Source organism: Solea senegalensis, linkage group LG11 (genome assembly GCF_019176455.1).
Source record: "Solea senegalensis isolate Sse05_10M linkage group LG11, IFAPA_SoseM_1, whole genome shotgun sequence".
NCBI lineage: Eukaryota > Metazoa > Chordata > Actinopteri > Pleuronectiformes > Soleidae > Solea > Solea senegalensis.
In genome coordinates this window covers 10,264,133-10,283,084 of record NC_058031.1, presented here as the reverse complement: position 1 = coordinate 10,283,084, position 18,952 = coordinate 10,264,133, and the positions used below count along the sequence as shown (strand labels likewise).

Here is an 18,952-nt window from a genome sequence, read left to right as displayed (position 1 = left end):
AGGAAGCAGTAAAACAGGTCGGACACAAACTGCTGTGCGCTCCAAACCGATTAGGGTGTAGACATTAGTTTAACAGCTTTATTTGGTAAAACGTGTATATGTTTTATTTTCCGTGTACAAACTGTGACATGTATCATATGCGATTATATTCTCTGGTCAGAGTCGGCCAAATTTCACAGGCTGTTTTCGTTTGCCCCAGTCTAAAGTATCCCTTTAAGGGTGCGGGTCTATGTGATTTAAGCCAATGATATGCTTCGGTCTTCTGCGGAAAAAAAACCTGACATGTGAGGCAGTGGGTCTTTAAAGGGCTGCTCAGCTCCGACTCACAAACCCAATCTCATAGGACTCGTTAGCGTATCACGTGCCAGATTCTTAATGAAGTGGACACACGAGGGCCTGCTGTGCGCATGCGCGTGGTGTAAAATGTAGTTGGAAATGAGGTGTCCGTCTTGGAGTAGTCGACTTTTAAAAAGCATCGGCAGCCCCTGATATGACGACTTCGCTGGTTCTGCATCCACGCTGGGCGGACACCTTGATGTACGTTTATGAAAAAAGCCCGAATGACAACAACCAGAATAAAAGCCAAACAATGGAGGGACTAAGCGGTAATTGCCCTGCGACCCACTGCAGGGATCTGATGTCGCACCCCGCGCTGGGACGACATTCTGGCACCATAGCGACCCACCAAGGCTCCGTCTACTCGGATATTTCCTCTCCAGACACCGGCCGTCAGTGTCCCGCTCCGCAAACATCATCCAGCGCGTCTTTGAGCTACGGTTACCCATTTGGAAACCCATATTACGGCTGTCGCTTATCCCATTCGCACAACGTGAACTTGCAGCAGAAGCCTTGCTCATACCACCCCGCAGAAAAATATGCCGAGCCCAGCACAGCGCTGCCCACGGAAGAACTGTCTACCAGGGCCAAAGAGTTTGCCTTCTACCCGAGCTTCGCCAGCTCCTACCAGGCTGTTCCTGGATATCTCGACGTGTCAGTGGTGCCTAGTATCAGTGCCCACCCCGAACCGCGGCACGACGCCCTGATCCCCATGGAGGGCTACCAGCACTGGGCTCTCTCCAATGGCTGGGATGGGCAGGTGTACTGCTCCAAAGAGCAAACACAGTCTTCTCATCTGTGGAAATCACCTTTCCCAGGTAAGATATATTTTTATACATATTTTTAAGATGTCTTAATACTTCTGAAATGCATATATTAGTCTTGTGATACCCTGTTTATTATTACATTTATACAGCTATTTTAATAAAGTCCCACAACTTTGTTTAGGCTCAGGTGTTATTTGCTAATTCATTCATTTTTAATTATGTTGAAGTGCCAAAATCAACTGTAAGAAGTTACAGGAAACATAAATTGTGCTTTATATACATATAACATTCATTCCTTTTGTAAATAATATGCCTAATATTCTGCAGTTTGACATTTAACACAGTCAGTATTTTCATAGAAGTGTGCACAAGACTACTAATCCCAATCGTGGCCTGAATACTGCCTCTTAATGAAAGTTCAGAAAAGGAACACATGCAGTGGAAGTTATCTGCAGTTTTCTTTTCTTCACTGAAGTCAATTAGTAAGTTTGAGTCACAGTGTAGAGAGTGACACCAGCACAAACCTTTGCCCACTCCACGAGATTACATTTACTGAGATTGTTTACTGTTTGGTTTTGTCAATCTCTGTGCGTTAATGACATGTGAACACAGCCTTTTGCATATATGTAAGGGTTCATTTGTCTATCATAAACACTCCATTCAGACCTTGGCATCATGTTACACAACTTGCCCACAACCAATTATCAGTCCACTGTATATAACAGGATCACCCTCTCACGTTCTATTATGCTTGTTATGTGATTGTGGACAGGGCTTAGAACATGAGTTCAGTTTACAGTGTGTTTTACTGTGCTTTTTTTTCTCTTTTTTTTAATCACGTGTTTGATTTCGTGAAATCTCAAAGTATTTAAATCATCACATATAGGCAGACCTGGTCTGAACTTCCCCACACAGCACCCGCCCACCCCGCTATATTGAAAATACACATGCAAGCCACGCAAGCACGGGCGCGCAGTCAAAGGCGCGCGCACACATGCGCAAAACACGAGCGCGCATTGTCCATATTTCCTGTCCCACTACACTGCCTTAAAGTCGAGCTGACGCGCGCACACAGTGAATTATTTTTGCTTTAATATGAAAACTGCACAAATGGTGAACGCCCCTCAGCTTTATCCTCAGTCTGTGTGTATACAGTGCCTAAATAACAAGGATATGGTGAAGTTAATGTTTGAATATCCTTTGCTCTTCATAAAGAGACCAAAATGAAGTCTGAATGAATATTCTAAAACCCTGACATTAATATTCTACGGGAGTAAATAGCTGCTGCTTGCCACCATTTGTGAAAGTATTGCCTTACTTGTCCTGTCATGTTTCCCATTGGCTGTGTGCTGCACTCAGCTCCAGGCTTGGCAGAAAGGTGCAATACCACAACTTTGCTTACCTGTGCAAATAAGGCTGTGGATCCACTGTCAAAAAAACCAAACAAACAAACTAAAAAACACACGCAAAAGTGTACATTTCATATTTAAATTGGAAAGACAGGAAAATTGTGATCTGGCGGGGGGAAAAGATCATGTTGTCCATCCGTAACTTATGATGATTCAAATTCGAAGGTTTTCAAATTTTTTTTTGGCATTCTACTTTCTGATCAAATAGTTGTGATATATTTATACAATATAGTTTTCAACTTTATGAATGTATTGTTATTATTATTATTGTTCAAACGTGTTCAGCATAATATTAACAGTGATAATAATAATATAAGTGCTCGAATCGGCTAACAGATATAACAGGCGACAGAGGAAATGACGATCATTATAGCCACATTATACAGTTTTTATTGTTGTAACCTGACATAAAACTGATGCATCGTGTTCTAGCAACATGTAGTGACACATTATTGTACTGAAATGTTTTTAATATTTGTATTCCTACATGTCAGGTGCAGTACACCTGAGATCCTGACTGCAGCAGGATTTCTATTGTACACACACACACCCACACCCACACCCACGCACTCTGTCAGCTATAGTAGTGCCGCTGAATTCGTGGAACATTGCGGTTTGTCTGTTTGTTTTTTAATACACAAAGTCTGATATCGTCCTCTCAATTTTCCTCCCTTTACTTGCAGATGTGGTTCCGCTGCAGCCCGAAGTCAGTAGCTACCGTCGCGGGCGCAAAAAGCGGGTTCCGTACACCAAGATCCAGCTGAAGGAGCTGGAGAAAGAGTATGCAGCCAGCAAATTCATCACCAAAGACAAGAGAAGGCGCATCTCAGCCGGCACCAACCTGTCGGAGCGTCAAGTCACCATCTGGTTCCAGAACCGGCGAGTCAAGGAAAAGAAATTTGTCAGTAAATCCAAGAGCAGTCACATGCACACCACTTGATGAGATCAGCGACCTACACAACTCATACCTTCCAGAACATCATGCCATAATTTTACCTCTTGCGTCTAAAGTCGTGGCTGAAGAACATCTAGGCTGAGTGGTTGTATTTTTATTTTTTTTTAATTTCTTCAATATTTGTTTGGGGTGTAATTTAAGTTCCATCTTCTCCATCGACCATGCCACCACGCCCCCCCTTTCAAGTTAGAGAAGAACTGTGAAAATATTGACAACACCGTTCACATTTGTTTTATATGAATGTACATATATAAATATATAATATTTAAAATATCTGTATTTCTAAGACAAGCATTGAGTGTTTTTGTTTTCTTCCTCTTTTTTTCTACAAACCAAATCTCTAAAGGACTGATGACATTTCAAAGATCAGATCAGAAGAAATGACTCTCTTGGTGTCATTTTGTTTTTTAAAAAGCTTATCGCCATATGGACAAGAATTGTGGTGGTGTAAATGACACGCTGAACAACACAAAGCTCACGTGCAGAGAGAACTTTCCGGGGAGAGGATGATGTTTGTTTTTTTTGTTAATTCCCTCTGAGTTTCAAGTTATTTTCCTCTGTATGGAGTATATGTCCTTTTAAGCCTGGGGTAAAAACAAAGGCTGCTATGTTGTTAATCTGTATAGTGCAATGCGCCTTTTATTATTTAATTCATATTATCTAGTATGGCAGACCTGTAAACTGGAATATCCCAAGACCAGTATGTGTTTTCCTTTTATCAGTGAAGGATTCTGTCATGCAACTGGAATGATTGTAAACCATTAAAAAGTCAGTGAGTATTACACATGAATGCACAATGGTTTTATTTTTGTTCTGTCTTTGTTAGTGTAGTTATTGGAGCTGATCACACGCCTTGTACGAAGCCTGTACTTTTTTACTTATGCGTGCAGTATGTGGAACTGTTTTGTGCTGTTGAATTGCGTACCGGTACCGTGTTTCATAAATAAATGATGATTATGAAAATGATCAAATATTGAAGTCTATCAGCTGCCCGTGCTTGCAGCGGGATTTCCTCTCGTTTCAAATTACAGCGGCGGTTATTCAATAGCAGAAGCTCCATGAGTCGTGTGTTTGCCTCTGCAGTGGTGAGACTGTAACATCAGCAGCGGATGAACGAGTGCACACTTTTATGTTGATGAAGACACATTGAAGTTCCTGGAGTTAATGGCATCAAGGGATAATGCAGTCATTACTCGTGTTCACTTAGCAGCAAGGCAACATTCTGTGACACTTGCAGACATGAATCATGGTGTCTGGCCTTATTCCTGTTTCTGCACATAATTGACAGACACAGTTTTGTGTGTGGAAAAAAAAACGCTCCTTGTGCCCACATGGACCCCACCCTGTCCTCCCCACACAACGCCACAGCATTTCGAATCAGAGTTAATGTCAGAGATGGAACCGGTGTGGCACAATCTATGCCAACGTTTGCCTCAACACTCACTTTCACCACCGATTATTTTCCCATGCTGCAGGTACAACTTCGTTGTGTCTGATAATATATGTGTGTATACGTGTGTATACATAATATACATATGTATATCCAAACAAGCCAAATATTCCAAGAAATGCGATGAAATAATTTCTTTCTTCCATGCATCTCACGAATTTAAGATATTTGCTTATATATGGCTGATGATTGATTATAGATATTAATAACAGGCGACATAGGAGAATGAGAATAGGGTAACAATCTAAACCATCCGCTTATATAATTTTGCAGCAGTTGGTGCGCCGTACGGTCAGGATTATCTAGGTTTAGTTTTTTTTTTAAACAAAACAAACAAACATAGATGAGTTCTGCGTCGTCATTGCGCATAATTGCGCTCAATTTTGTTTCACACATGAACTCAAATTATACAGCAATACTCAATACGCGTATGTATAACAAGTGTGCGCTCACACACATTATAAGCGTGAATCTCATTCTAAAGCTGCACTGAAATCAAATCTGTGAAGTTTCGTGGGGCCGCGCACATTTCGTATCAAACGCGCAGACAGTGTTATGAAGTATGAAGGCCACAGTGTTTCAAAAGTTGGATTATTTCCCTTTATTGACAGTTTGAAAATTGAACATTAAGTTCTGTCTGTCCTGAGACAGATTAAAGCAGTAAATGAATGTACGTTTTGACGCATATGAGTCTCCATGTTAGACATAAATGGAAGTACGGCCTCTTTATCTTTTCCCCGTCCCATATACTGCATTAAAGTGTGGCCCCTAAAACTGTGTAATAATCGTAATGAACATTGTTGCTTTTTCAGAAAATAATATAGTGTATAATGTCATACTGGTGCAACATAATAATTCGAATTTAAGTTTTGCTTATTTATTTAATTTAAATGTCTATATATGCAGGTCTTGGGCGGGGCGTGTCACTGTTTCCATCCTCGCGTCTTTTTTAGGGGGTTTATTAGAAACCAAGCCGTGACTTTTGAAGTTTGTTTTTGGTCTGCCTCTGGATTTTCAATCCTTGCCGGTCGAAAGTTCTGGGTCTCCTGATTTACCCTTGACCATGACTATGCAGTCACTTTGACCTTGACATCACAGCAGATTGTGAATAATAAATAGGGGGCTGGACACCAATGCTGGCGGTTTGTTTGTAGGCAAACAAGGTGTTATTTCCCCGTCTAGACAGCCGGACTTAATGACGTGCCATAAATACATAAAAAAGGGGAAGTGCAGCGATATCCTCTGACCTGCATTTCTGACCATCTCTTGAGCTTTGCGTCGACATTTGGGCTCGATATTCGTATGTGTTTTTGCAGATGTTGCTGCATAAATGCAGTTGTTCTTTGGCCATGCCTCTGGAAACCACTAATGGTTCCATGCACTCACCCTGAGGTTTTTGTCTTATTGACCACGAAGGGACAGGTATAGGACTTTTGACGTCTCACACCAACACCAGTAATCCGCAGCAAACAGTCACACTGTCTGCACAGCGAGGGGAAATAATAACACGACGTCGCCCACAATATAACGATTAAAGGTATGGCCATTTTCTTCTTACACACGACTGAAGGTCTACACGGGTTTTGCTTTGTGAAAAGTTTGTCTAAACTTTTTTGAAATCTATTGAGTAATATGCTGTTGGAGGCGGATTAGTAATAAAGTTGTTTTATGTATATGAATATGGATTTGATTTATGTTTTTAAACCCCTAGTAGTTTTTTTTAGACCATAATGACAAAAAGGTCAATGTTGTTAATTTGATCTCTTTGTGGTTATTATTTGAATAGAATTGTCAAACAACGTGTTAAGAGCCTATACGGCAATACAAATACGTTTTAACATTTAATATGGAAGTTTTATTTTTTTTTTGAATGAATATTTGGTGTGAATAAAATATCACAATGACTACACGTAGAGGTAACGAAGCAGGCAAATTCCTCTTAGTTTTATGTACACATGTAAAATAAAACTTGAAAGTTCGCGTGAGTCTGGAGCTGCCATATACAGCGTTTCCTGAAAGTTAATTTTTTACTGGCTAAACTTGTCACCTAATCAAACAGTCGGCACACCCGGGATTACCATTCACTGTGCTGAACCACGAGAGTACCGGAGTAAACTTAGTGCTGACTCTGCATCTATTCAAACTCAAATCAGAATGAAGGAAACTTTTGTTTTTTAAACTGCTGCCACAGATTTAACAATGAAAATGAAAAGTGACGAATGAGCTGCGTTTGCTTGTGGTGGTGTTGGTGTGTGGAGGCGTCACTGCAGCTGCAGGCCGCTGTTCTGCTGCAGAGGCATGAGACAGGGGGCTGATAACCTCTGCTGGTGACCAGAGGAAAATATCAGGAAGTGCTGCTGCTGCTGCTGCTGCTGCTGCTGTCACGTAGCAGCAGTGCAGTTTGGCTCACTTTGATTTTCACAGACATTGTTTTGGCTCAGTGTTTGCTTGTTTTTTTTTCTGTGCACTTGGCAATATTTGTCAACCATTGGCATGACATTTGTTATTGATAAAGTTTGGAAAAAAGTTGTTGTTTAAACTAGTGGCTGATACATGCCGGCTTAAAATGGACGGCGCAGCGAATACAGATGTTACACCTGGAGTCATATCTGTCCCAAATCTGTTTCATGTGTTTGCTGTTTGCAGTACTTTTTTACTTTAAATGTTTTGTGATTTAATGCCGCTCTTTGGATTTTGTTCTGAATTCTCACAAACGACGTATCGCAGCAAAGGCAAAAAATAATAAAAGGAAACCAAAACATGCCGGGTTTCTGCACTCGTTTGTTTTATTTATTTATACAATTTTTCTTTGACATTTCTGCTTACACGGCATTGCGAATATACGCACATTTTAACACGTTTAACACGTTCAAAAGAATAGAAATGTCGCCCTTGTTAACGCGCGTTAAAAATGAGAATATAAATAGAAAATCTTTGTCGAATTACAAAGAGAGAGGACGTGAATTAAGTTTTGGTTTTAATGTTAATAATTTATTAATCATAGGTGCATAGTGCTGCAGTGGATGAGGGGTTTATATTTGCATTTCTTCATCACTCACACACCCACACACACACGCGCGCGCACACACTTGTTCCTTCTGCATTTTAAAATGACAATAATCAATGAGTAAATAAATAAAACAAAAATAGTATTTTCTTATTTGAGAAAACCCGCTGTGGCTTACTTTTTTGTTTTAACTTCAAACAAAGTGATGGTCAAGTTCAAATGTTTGTTTCCATGACGCAAATACTAACCGTTTAGTTTCAGTGCTAGTTTGCGCTATTTAAATTGCACATTACTTCACAAGAATGACTAATTATATATGTGTTGTATATAGGCTATATCCATGTATAAATTAAAATATAAATATGCAGCTCTATTTTTTAACATGATATGAATGGCCCTTAACAAGTTGAAGTGAAAGTAAATGTTCTGTTTTTGTTTTTTGTTTATCTCAGGGTTATAGTTTTAATAGATGATGGTATTTGTGTTTGTAGCAAATCCGCATCAGCTATTGTGTTTTATTGTAAACAAAGATCAGCCAATCCTTTCAAGTAAGCCTTAGCACTGGTGTGGTTTTTGCAGGCTTCCCCTGGTGGATTTTTTTTTCCACGAAGGAAGCTTTAAAAGGGCTACACGGCAAGGCTATAACTGTGGCAACCTGCCTGCACAGAATCAAAGAGAGAAAGAGAAAGAAGAAAGAAGAAAAGCCCTTTGTTTAGGCTATTACCCTGTCTGGACAGGACCAGTGGATTCCAGGAGGGCAATTTCAATATCGAGCAGACAGTGTACTAGACAGTGACCTTGACAGTGCTATATGCTCTGTTACTAAAGTTCTTCTTTAAAGGAAGGTTTTGGGTTTTTTATGCTAAATGAGAGTTGAAGGCCTGCAGCAGCTTATACATGACATCATCGCTGAGCCAGAGATGCACTGAACAGACCAGCAGTTGTTTGAATGTGAAATGCGAATCTGTTTGAGCAGAGAGGATCGGAGGCGTGGAGAGACGAGGCAAGGAGGCGCAACACATGGCCTCATTTCTCCGAGGTAAAGTGGCGACTTCAGCCTGCACGTTACTCACCCGCTCGCTGGTAAATGAGAAGCCGTGGAGTGACACCACGACGCTCCACGCTCCTCATCAGACTGAGGGACATGGTGTTTTATTTATTTTTTAAACTCTATATAAGGGATGCTGCATTGCTAGTGACTGATTAACCAGATGCGAGAATGTGCAGTGAGTCTGGCCAGAGCACAAAATGAAACCGCAATGGATCCAAGAGGGCTTCTCCAGTTTAAACATTTGATATTTTTTCTTTCTATTTAGGGCGAGAGCCAGGCCTGGAGCCTTTGGTTTAGATGGGATATCTGGTGACAAGTGACGGATACAGCTATCAGATATCGTCTGACTTGCAAACTGTTCCCAAACCAATATTTAAATGAATGTCCATGTTCTCACATAACACTTCATCGGCAATTTTTGTTGCACACAACTAACGCCATTCAGCACACACACGCGCACACACACACACACACACACACACACACACACACACACACACACACACACACACACTCCTGTTAATCCACAGCTTCTTATTTACTAGTTATCAGTTCATAAAATCACACTTTTTTACCCTACACTCAATTATTTTGTTTTCAGGGCGTCAGATGTGCATGTAGAAGCAGCTATGTATATATATGCATATGCATATATTATTTTTTAGTAGCTGCGATGCTATCCCTCACTTTAAGCTGCCACATGCTAAAAGTCCATTACATATTTAATCCGTTTTATTATAACAACTTATTTCACTTTTTTCTTTTATTTAAGATGAGTATTTGAGTTCAATATCAAGTTCAACGTGTCTGTGTCGTGAACTTGAGTAGATTGATGGCGACATCAGTGCGCGTGCTTCATGGAATAGTGTTGTTTTTTTTCTTCTCCTCCTCAAGTCTAATTCCGCGTCATTGCTGAGTCTGAACTATTGTCCTTGATGTAATCTTACTTTTTCTTAAGTGCCATAATTTGAGACATGGGCAGCTTCCCTCTGCTGAGTTATGACAACTTTTGAGATCCATAAATTGATTTTTGCCTTCCTTATGTGTAGTCTGTAGTGGGCGGTGGTAAATTATGGAATTTATAAGGTGGGGAAAGTGGAATTGCAAAATTTGTTGCTGGACTGATTATACTAGAGAAAGCCATAAACGCTTGGAAAGGCCTCCTGGATGTATTTTTCAATTAATGAGTCGTCTGTGGACTTGGGAGAGGAATGCAAAAAAGTATAGGTCAGTCATAAGAATATGAGGATGATGGTTGGCCAGTTTGATGACCATAGACCACATTAGAAATTCTTGCTCCGTCTGTTGGCAGAATGCCTGAATCATGCTCACATTACGGTGCTGTTTTCTGCGGAATAAGTGCAAAGTAAAGTTTGAAAAGTTTTTTTTTTTTTTTTTTAGGGAAGGCCTTTTTTTTGGCATAACAGAGAATGAATACAGTGTCACATTTCTATTTATTCGGCGTCTACAAATCAACTAATTAGCGAGATACAAAGCAGAGAGGCTCTCGGCTGATTGAATCAGTTAAGTGCCCTCTGATATCTTGTTAAATTCATATAAAAGGAATTGTGAGAGGTATAACAATCCCACCAGAGTTTGGCTGCGAGCGTTTATTGGAGGTATCTGTTAAAGTTTTTCATGTGAGGTGTGCTAGAGAGCATTATGTGAAATATACCCTCTTAAAGTAACCTTGTAGAATATCGTCCTCTTTTACAGAGCCAGTGGCTTCAACCTGCTGACCCCGTTACTGTAAATATGAGTAGAGTGCGGCAATGAGCATCAGTCTTTTCTTAAAACAAGCTTGTAAAATTGGGACATCACATCTTTATGTGACGTGGGATTCAAACATAATTTGCTCGAAAACAAGATGACCATACGCAGCCTCTCCTGCAAGAAAAATAGTTTTCATAACACACGGCATTCTAAAAACTTTTGCCAGCGTATAAAGAAATTAAACGAGACCATGGACAGTTCCGCGCAAGTAAAAGGAGAAGCAGCCTGGGCTCCTTTTTTAGACACAGTATGGCTCAAGTGAAGAAAAAACAAGATTCTACATTTTTAATAAAAAGGTTTATAGTATTTTTAAAAAGCATATAAACCTCTGTTATACAGAAGTTAATGTTTTGTTTTGTTTTGTCTGAGATGGACCAAGTGGGTGGTACCATGTGTAACACAAGTTAGCCTGGCCACGTGGTTTGAAGGCGACCAATCAGGCGCCCCTCCAGGTTTAACTATGTTAAATGTCAGATTGCAATAAACTAGAAGCTGTTGGTCGGGCCCGCGGAAATGGGCGAGCATAATCTCCTTAATCCAGGGTTTGTTGGACCTTTGGTTAACATCCACACTGGAGACACGTTTTACTTTCCGAATTTTAGAGCCTCAGGGGGACAACTGGCGGGGCTACCGTCTCTCTCCTACCCGAGAAGGGACAATGTTTGCTCCCTCCCGTGGAATCCTTCGGAGCCGTGCAATGGATACTCTCAATCCTACTTTAGCAGCCCCGTGTCTATTAACCCTTCTTTCAATCGGTCGTGTGAAATCACCAGACCAGATGACGGTAAATGTTATTATAACAATGGCAACGGGAACAGAGAGACCTGCTCAGGTGGCAGCAGCCTCAAACGAGAGGACAGGGCGAGAGACACATCATCCCTAACATCTGACCACGGGATGCACAGTGGGATTGGCAACACTGCCGCCTTTTCCAAATATGATTATGGGAGCGAGCAGCTAACGCAAGATCCGCCATCCTGTCAGTCAATGGAGTCCGACTCCAGCTCCTCTCTGCTCAACGAGGGCAGCAAGCCTTCATCCAGCGACACACAGACCCTGGTGTCACCGGGAAGCCATGCAAGCAACATAGCCGCAGGCGGAGGTTGGTGCTCTTATTTATGTATTCTTTTTTTTAAAATCCTAACTGTTTTAACGCATGTCTACAGTGGGTGAGTGTAATCTGCACATGATGCAGTCGCAGTATAAAACCGTCATTTTTAGATCTCGGTGTGTTGATGCACAGTTTGCAGCCCAGATTAGCCTGCAGGATACCTGCGTGTCGTGAAAACGCCGCTAGGGGTTGCCCTAAAATACTCCAGCACGCCATGTGGCTGTGCACACTTACATATAACCCTATATAGCAGCTTTTGAATGATCAGTCAGTCTTGTCATCACATTGCCATAGTGTATTTAAACCTCTGTCATGCAGTCACCGAGTGTCTGATTTTGTCCTGTTGTGCTTTGCTCGACTGCTTCGAATATAGGGAGTTTTCTTTTTTTTAATGACTCGTAAACGGAATTAATATCTGTAGCTGTGTACTCGAGAGTCATTTAATATGCTCCGAAACTCGCACATAAGCGGGGGTATTTGCAAGCACGTCTTAATTATCACGTTAATGAAACTTTTAACTGCAACAATAAAACTTAGTTGTGGTCTCAGAGCCTGCAAAATAAAAGGTAAACCACTCATGATCAGAATTTGTGCAAAACTGGATTGCATGTCTGGAAATTAGATTTGAGAACTGACTGGGCAGCCTAGGGGGAGACCAAAACAAATCCGGTTTGCTTGTGTGTGTGGAAGGAAATGACAGCTTCCAGGGGCGTCAGATCGATGGATCCTTATATAAAGGAGGACCCCTGCATCTGGGTTACTATGTAAAGCACATAAATGTTCTATATAGCCTAATGAAATACTGCCTACATTTGCACGACTGCAGCTACTTTAACTGGAGCCCAGTGCTCGGCTGTATCACGTTCATGCAATTTCTCCTCTAGATGTTCTGATTGTTCTCCAGTAAAATGCTTAATTAAATGTTAAATTCACTGAGACAAGTACGCCCAGGCTTTTCCAGGATAAGTGACGCCCCTGTAGGCTCTTCATAACCTTGGAGGTGACCGTGATTTTGCAACTGTGGTGTCTAATCCGTGGTGTGCCCCTCCACCCCACCCCCACCCCCAACCTTCCTCCCCCTCCCACTCCTCCAGGTGCCCCATGGTACCCGATGCACACTCGGACTAGAAAGAAGCGCAAACCCTACTCCAAACTCCAGCTGGCTGAGCTAGAAGGTGAATTCATGCTGAACGAGTTCATCACCAGGCAGCGGCGGAGGGAGCTCTCCGACCGTCTGAACCTCAGCGACCAACAAGTCAAGATCTGGTTCCAGAACCGCAGGATGAAGAAGAAGAGACTCATGCTGAGGGAGCAAGCCTTGGCCTACTTTTAGAGATGCGGCAGAAGGTGAATCGATAGGCAGTAAAAGCCAAAAAACCTTCTTTGCTCCCTTAGGTCTTCTTTCAGTGCATGCGCTCATTTATCCATCTTTTAAATTGCAGGCAAATGTTGCAACATTTTCTGATATTTTTTGTTCAAGTTGCGGGCTACATAAGCAAACAAACTGTTATAATGTACCCAGAACTATTCTCAGCGAGACTGCCATCATGTTTGGTATAATCGCACAGAAGCTGTGAGAATGTCTTTTTCAGTGCAGGTTGCATCTTCTTCTTTTTTTTCCCTTTTTTTTTTAAATCCTTTTCTGTTACCAGATTACCCAATCCCCTACTTAGTTTAATACATTTAATATGCTCAGTTTGGGAAAACACAAAATGACGGGATGTCTTAATCTCCCCCTATTTAGTCAGAGAAAATGAAGAGGCAGCGGGACCACTTTGTTAATCACAAATGGGCCCAAACAAATAAACAAAAAACAAAAACCAGTGAAGTCAGGAGACACAGAGAAGCCTGTCTGCAGGCTGGAGCCACATCCGCGCAATAATTTCTCTGTTATGAAGTGATGTTGTAGAAGAAGAGTCTTCCTCTCAGTGGAGTATTGTCTCTAGAGCCAGACTTTGTTTAGTAAGAAGAGCACCTTCCTTATGTCCCTCTCCCATAGTTATCGTCACATGTTGTGGGCACGTTCACGGTCACGGGCAGGAAGTCATGGGAGTCTGCGTCAGGAGAGGGAGGACTAAACCCATATCTATATATTTATGACTGCACATTAACTGTCATGACTTTGTTCATGTGCTTACACGTTTCTAAATATAATTTCATACTCTCATCAACCCTTTTTGTGTTTTACATCCACCACAGAATCCTGCATGTGTAGCATTTCTTTATTTGAGTGAGATCACCGTTTGAATACGGGTTTGAGCTGCTATTAAAAACAAAATAAAATAAAGAATAAAGTACCACGACCTGATTGTGAACAAATAGTATATTCTACTAAACTAAACTGGCAAAGATCTGGAATGAAAATATTCCAAAGGTATATATGTACAATTTAAGCCCCACTTGTTTAAACAAGCACGCAGCGTAAAGCTGCGGCTGCGGAGAGAATAATGTTTTAAGGCCTGAAAAAAACAGTTTTTCAAACTTGGAGCTCAGAATGGAAAACAAAAATGTAGAAGATTTCGAACACATACATAAGGCCTATATGTGTGCTCCCGTCGTTCGGTGCGGGGGGCGAATGCAATTATATGTTATGTATAATGAGTAAGCTATAGCAGTGAAAAGTATTTGCAGCATGTTATTAATGTGAAATTATTATAAATGATGTTCTGCGGCCACTTTTTTCTTTAAGTTACTTTTTTTATATACATTTTTTCTTACACTAGTGAACGAATACGAACTAAACTTGTCTTCGACACAAACGTCTACAAAGAATATATTATAATTATTGTTATTATTATTGTTATTATTATTAATAATACTATTATTATGGTGATGATAAAAGGACAGAGGGCCTATCAGGCCTGTTTTAAATGTACTTTGCGAAGTCCTTAGTGTCGTCCCTTTCCTTACCTTGTACTCGTGTATATCTTTGTAAAATGAAATTACACATGTTACTATTTGCGTCCTATTTTAGGATCCCTTATCGATATGTAATAGTGCGTTATGTTATTAATCGTCTTGTTACAATACCGCATTCCATAGCCTATTTGTGGAAGTGAGGGTGTGGAAACGTAGGCCTAATATTATATGATATTGCCATGAATGGATACAAGAAATTGTATGCAAGAAATGTTTTTTTCCATACATGACATTTAAAGAAACTCAGTGTAGTCGTTGTTTGTTACGGTTCTTTTATTTCGTCCCTCACTGCATTCCCTTCTTTGCGCTTGTAAGGATTGCTACATTGTCTTGTAAAAGTAATAATGATATGAATGTATATGCGTAAGGTATTCAATAAACAGAATATTGAAATGTTTATTGGTGGTCCCTCAGTCTGTCATCTGTTCGCGTCTCTGAATGTTTTTATTATTATTTTCTAACATAGCTTGTTTGTCAGTGCTGACTGGTGGGATTATTTTATTAGACTTGACCTGTGGGCTAACACAGTTTAGGAATACATGTGTCCACAGCAGTGAAATAAAGGTCTGAACATTAATGGGGCATTTGGTTGCATTTGAGAGTTTTGTTGGCACATAATTGTACATGCTGTGAACTATAAGCAATAGGAGCCCACACAGGTTGGCCTTGTTTTATTGTGGTCATCCAGATATAAAGTAGATATAGCCATGGTAGCTTTCAGTGCAAAATGGCGGCCACGTACATATCCCAAACCCCATCTGGCGTTGAATATTACTCCTCTTTATAGTCTGGAACGCTGCAACAATATGCAACAGCGAAGGAATACATTACTAGTTTTCTGTCTTACGTTTTGTGGTTTTACTTGAAGTTCGACCTAATCAGTGTCACTGCGATGCTACAAGCCTATAACAACGCAGCTAAACATGCAATAGCTCTGTAAAGCAGTAATAGGGTTACACCCCAGTGCTCCATATAGGCAGGCCTCTTTGGACTGGCTGTTCATCCAGGTTTCTGGTTTGCATTATATGGATATGAACACACACACTCACACACATCAGAGAGAGAGAGAGAGAGAAATCCCTCTCTAACGGCGTACATCTTCACAAAACCACACAGATGTGTGTACAATAAACACAACCATGAGGCTCTCCCTACTGGCAAAGAAGTGTAAAGCAATGCAGGGCTGTGCAGCGTCTTCCTGTCCGCTCACTGACCAGGCATTGATGCGTTTGTCCTCAGCAGCTCTCACTCATTTCGGTGAAGTTTGTTCACTGGAAACTGTTGTGCTGTCTCAGTGTTGACATCAGATGTTGCTTTTGTCAGTGGACTGTGTGCAGCAGTCTCAACTGCAGCCAACCCCGAGGAAAGGCCTTCCTGAGTTAGTGTGTCCGGGACCAAAACGCATACATGCACACATGTGCTCACAACTTACACAATCATCTTGGTATTTGACGAACTGTCTGCCTGTCCATCTCTCAGTTATGGTACTTTATTGTAGATTCAGTGGAGCAGTGACAGCAGAGTTTTTGTTTTTTTTAACCTGCTGCAGTACTCTCTAATTCTGTGTTTTCCAATGCTGCAGTACTGTGATGTGTGTGTGTCTCTTTCTATCATGTTGACTATATCCTAACACATCAAACGTACACATCCATTCACATAATGTGTAATTCTTTGTGTGTGTCATGCACAGTGTGTACAAATAATATGACATCATGCCAAGAGCCGTTATAACGCGCCGCTATTTGATCGGATAAATTACGCACGAATTTGGTCATCGGAATGGAAATAACTGTAGACTACTGGCCTGTAAATATGTAAAAGAAATCAAGGAGCCAGCTCAAGTCGTTTCGGAATGAGACGAGATATAAATGAATGGCGTCCGCTGGTTTTATGTTTTCGGGAAAAGAGATCTCCATGTACGTTTACGCATTTGATGAAATAAGGTTTCGAGAATCCTTGTACACGTGTGAGTCCCCAGAATCTTTTTCATGTCCATCACTGACACTATAGCTCTGACACTGAGTCTGAAGTGTTTTGTCTGTATAATAAGAGAAATGCACGCCTGTTGTATACACTTTACAATGTATATATATACATGAATCCTTTTTACGCACACAAATCATCCATGCGCCCATGGTTGTTTCAGACTACATTTGTTGGGATGGCTGATGCGAAGTATACCCAGTACGCACACCCAGTATTTCATGTCACATGTCGATATAATAGACTATGAAATCATCTTAAATTTTGAATGTTGAGCTTGATCATGCACATGACATCATTCATCATAATTCTAATATTTTCTTTTGCCTATCACACAGCGCGTTTGATAGGCACGAAAGGAGTTAAACGAATGCATTGTGTTTGTTGTGAAATGGCTAAGTGGAGAATAATAGAAGTAAAACGCACCATGATGGTGTTTTGAGTGTTCTGGAGTTTCTCAACCGCTATTTGAAAAAAAAAATATCTTCAAGGTCACACATGCAACAGATCTTTTCTAAAACAACTAAATGGCTTCTGGAAATATTCTCCATGTGCGCTGTTGAAATGTAAACGGCGGTAATTGCAATATCTTAATTACGCTGAGTATTTTTCTGCTTTTACTTGCGTTTCAGCTTGTAAAAATGCGCCAAACAGGCATGCGCTTGTGAAAAGGGAGTGGGAGAAAATCACTGTTAAAGGAAAAGAAGCACATCTGTTTTTAGATAATTGAGAAAAAAAATATTGCGTTATATATTAACAGTAGTGACAATTCGTATTTGGTTTTGTTAAGAAAATGTGTTTTGACAAGTGGAACATGGTAAGAGAGAACATCAGCGCTGGCTCAACTATTACTGTAGTTTGTGTTTGCAGGCTGGTGACATGATTCTTGTGTAAAACGTTGGTATTGTTTGCACTGATTGATATCACAGTCTGGTCTTTGGCCTGTGCCAAACGGATATGAACATGCAGTTTTAACTTGAACTTCAAACCGGGCGTAGACTATCTGTTGATGTCATGGGCCATTTTTTTGTCTGTGTCGCCTGTTTATTCAGGCAGTTCTGTCATTTTACAATATGTGACAATTAACTCTATGTATCCACGTCCAGCAAAGTTAACTAAAATGTCCCTGCGTTTTTTCTGTTACCTGTCGTCCGTTGCTGTCTATTAGAATCTAAGTATTCTCTCTACACAGTGGCCCGTGTTAGTTTGCACGTTCATGATTCGTCTCCGTGCGGGTTTGGTGTAATTTGCTTGGTGCAGGATTTAAAAGGGAAATACAAAATATTCAAAACAAATCTGCAGCCATTTGCGGGCAACCTCCAGATATTTGAATTGTAAAACAGGACGAAATCTCAGTTGGCTTTGCAGGTCTTTACAATAGGTCTTTCACTGCTCTTGGACACTTTTGACTTTGAGACTGGCTAAATCTGTTTATGGCGGCCTGTCTCCGCGTCCCAAAGGTCAGTGAGCTTCACAGTGCCCTTCGCAGAGAACTTGTGTGGCATGTGGTCTACGCCCCCGCCACCCCTCTACCGTTTATGGTACGAAGCTGACTAGAGAAATGGAAAGCCATGTTATTCCTACTGAAGTGCGCGTGGAGTGTGTGTGCGTGTGTGCGTGTGTGTGTGTGTGTACGTACGTGCGTGAATTTTGAAGGAGAGTGCTGATGTGACGGGCGAAAATCAGGGGGATATATAGAAATCTTTTCGTGGACGATCCATATCGTTTCAGTCCCCTCACAACGCTTACATATTGATTTTCACATGAATTGAAATGACTTCTCTATGAGCTGCTCTGTTTTTTCCTGAAACCTACCTTTTTTTATCAATTTGTTTTTCAATAACGTAGCACGTCCAGCAGCCTTTAATATACAGGGTGAAATTTTCATTGCTGCCTTTTGAAAGTGGCGAATTCCTCTCAGACCATTTTCCCTGATGGGAAAAAAGAAAACGGTCTTAAATTGATGGACCAAACGATTGCAAATCAGTAGCCACATTTTTTATTATTACTATTTTTAATATTATTATTGTTGTTGTTTTGTTGACATTGTTCGACCCATTATATAATCTTTACTATTTGACATTTTTCTATGAATTCTTGACGCAGTAGAATGAACATAGAAAGAGTGTGTACATTTGATCACCTGCAGTGTTTTGTTTTCTTCAAGTAATCTTTCCTCGCTGTTATTTAA

General features: G+C 40.7%; 2 protein-coding genes across 2 annotated transcripts; both read left to right on the top strand.

The window, feature by feature from the left end:
• Positions 1-347: 347 nt before the first annotated feature.
• hoxc13a (homeobox C13a) lies at positions 348-4,257 on the top strand. The gene is made up of 2 exons (XM_044038825.1): positions 348-1,154; positions 3,196-4,257. The coding sequence occupies exons 1-2, from the start codon at positions 491-493 to the stop codon at positions 3,450-3,452; spliced, it is 921 nt and encodes a 306-aa protein (XP_043894760.1). The 5' UTR covers positions 348-490; the 3' UTR covers positions 3,453-4,257.
• A 6,906-nt stretch (positions 4,258-11,163) lies between these two features.
• Positions 11,164-15,177, top strand: hoxc12a (homeobox C12a). The gene is made up of 2 exons (XM_044037415.1): positions 11,164-11,850; positions 12,954-15,177. The coding sequence occupies exons 1-2, from the start codon at positions 11,262-11,264 to the stop codon at positions 13,190-13,192; spliced, it is 828 nt and encodes a 275-aa protein (XP_043893350.1). The 5' UTR covers positions 11,164-11,261; the 3' UTR covers positions 13,193-15,177.
• Positions 15,178-18,952: the final 3,775 nt, after the last annotated feature.

Excerpts from the sequence above, each read along its gene's own strand:
- hoxc12a (XM_044037415.1), top strand. The coding sequence starts at position 11,262 with ATGGGCGAGCATAATCTCCTTAATCCAGGGTTTGTTGGACCTTTGGTT. Across the intron at positions 11,851-12,953 it reads CAACATAGCCGCAGGCGGAG|GTGCCCCATGGTACCCGATG; the intron begins GTTGGTGCTCTT and ends CCACTCCTCCAG.
- hoxc13a (XM_044038825.1), top strand. The coding sequence starts at position 491 with ATGACGACTTCGCTGGTTCTGCATCCACGCTGGGCGGACACCTTGATG. Across the intron at positions 1,155-3,195 it reads GTGGAAATCACCTTTCCCAG|ATGTGGTTCCGCTGCAGCCC; the intron begins GTAAGATATATT and ends CTTTACTTGCAG.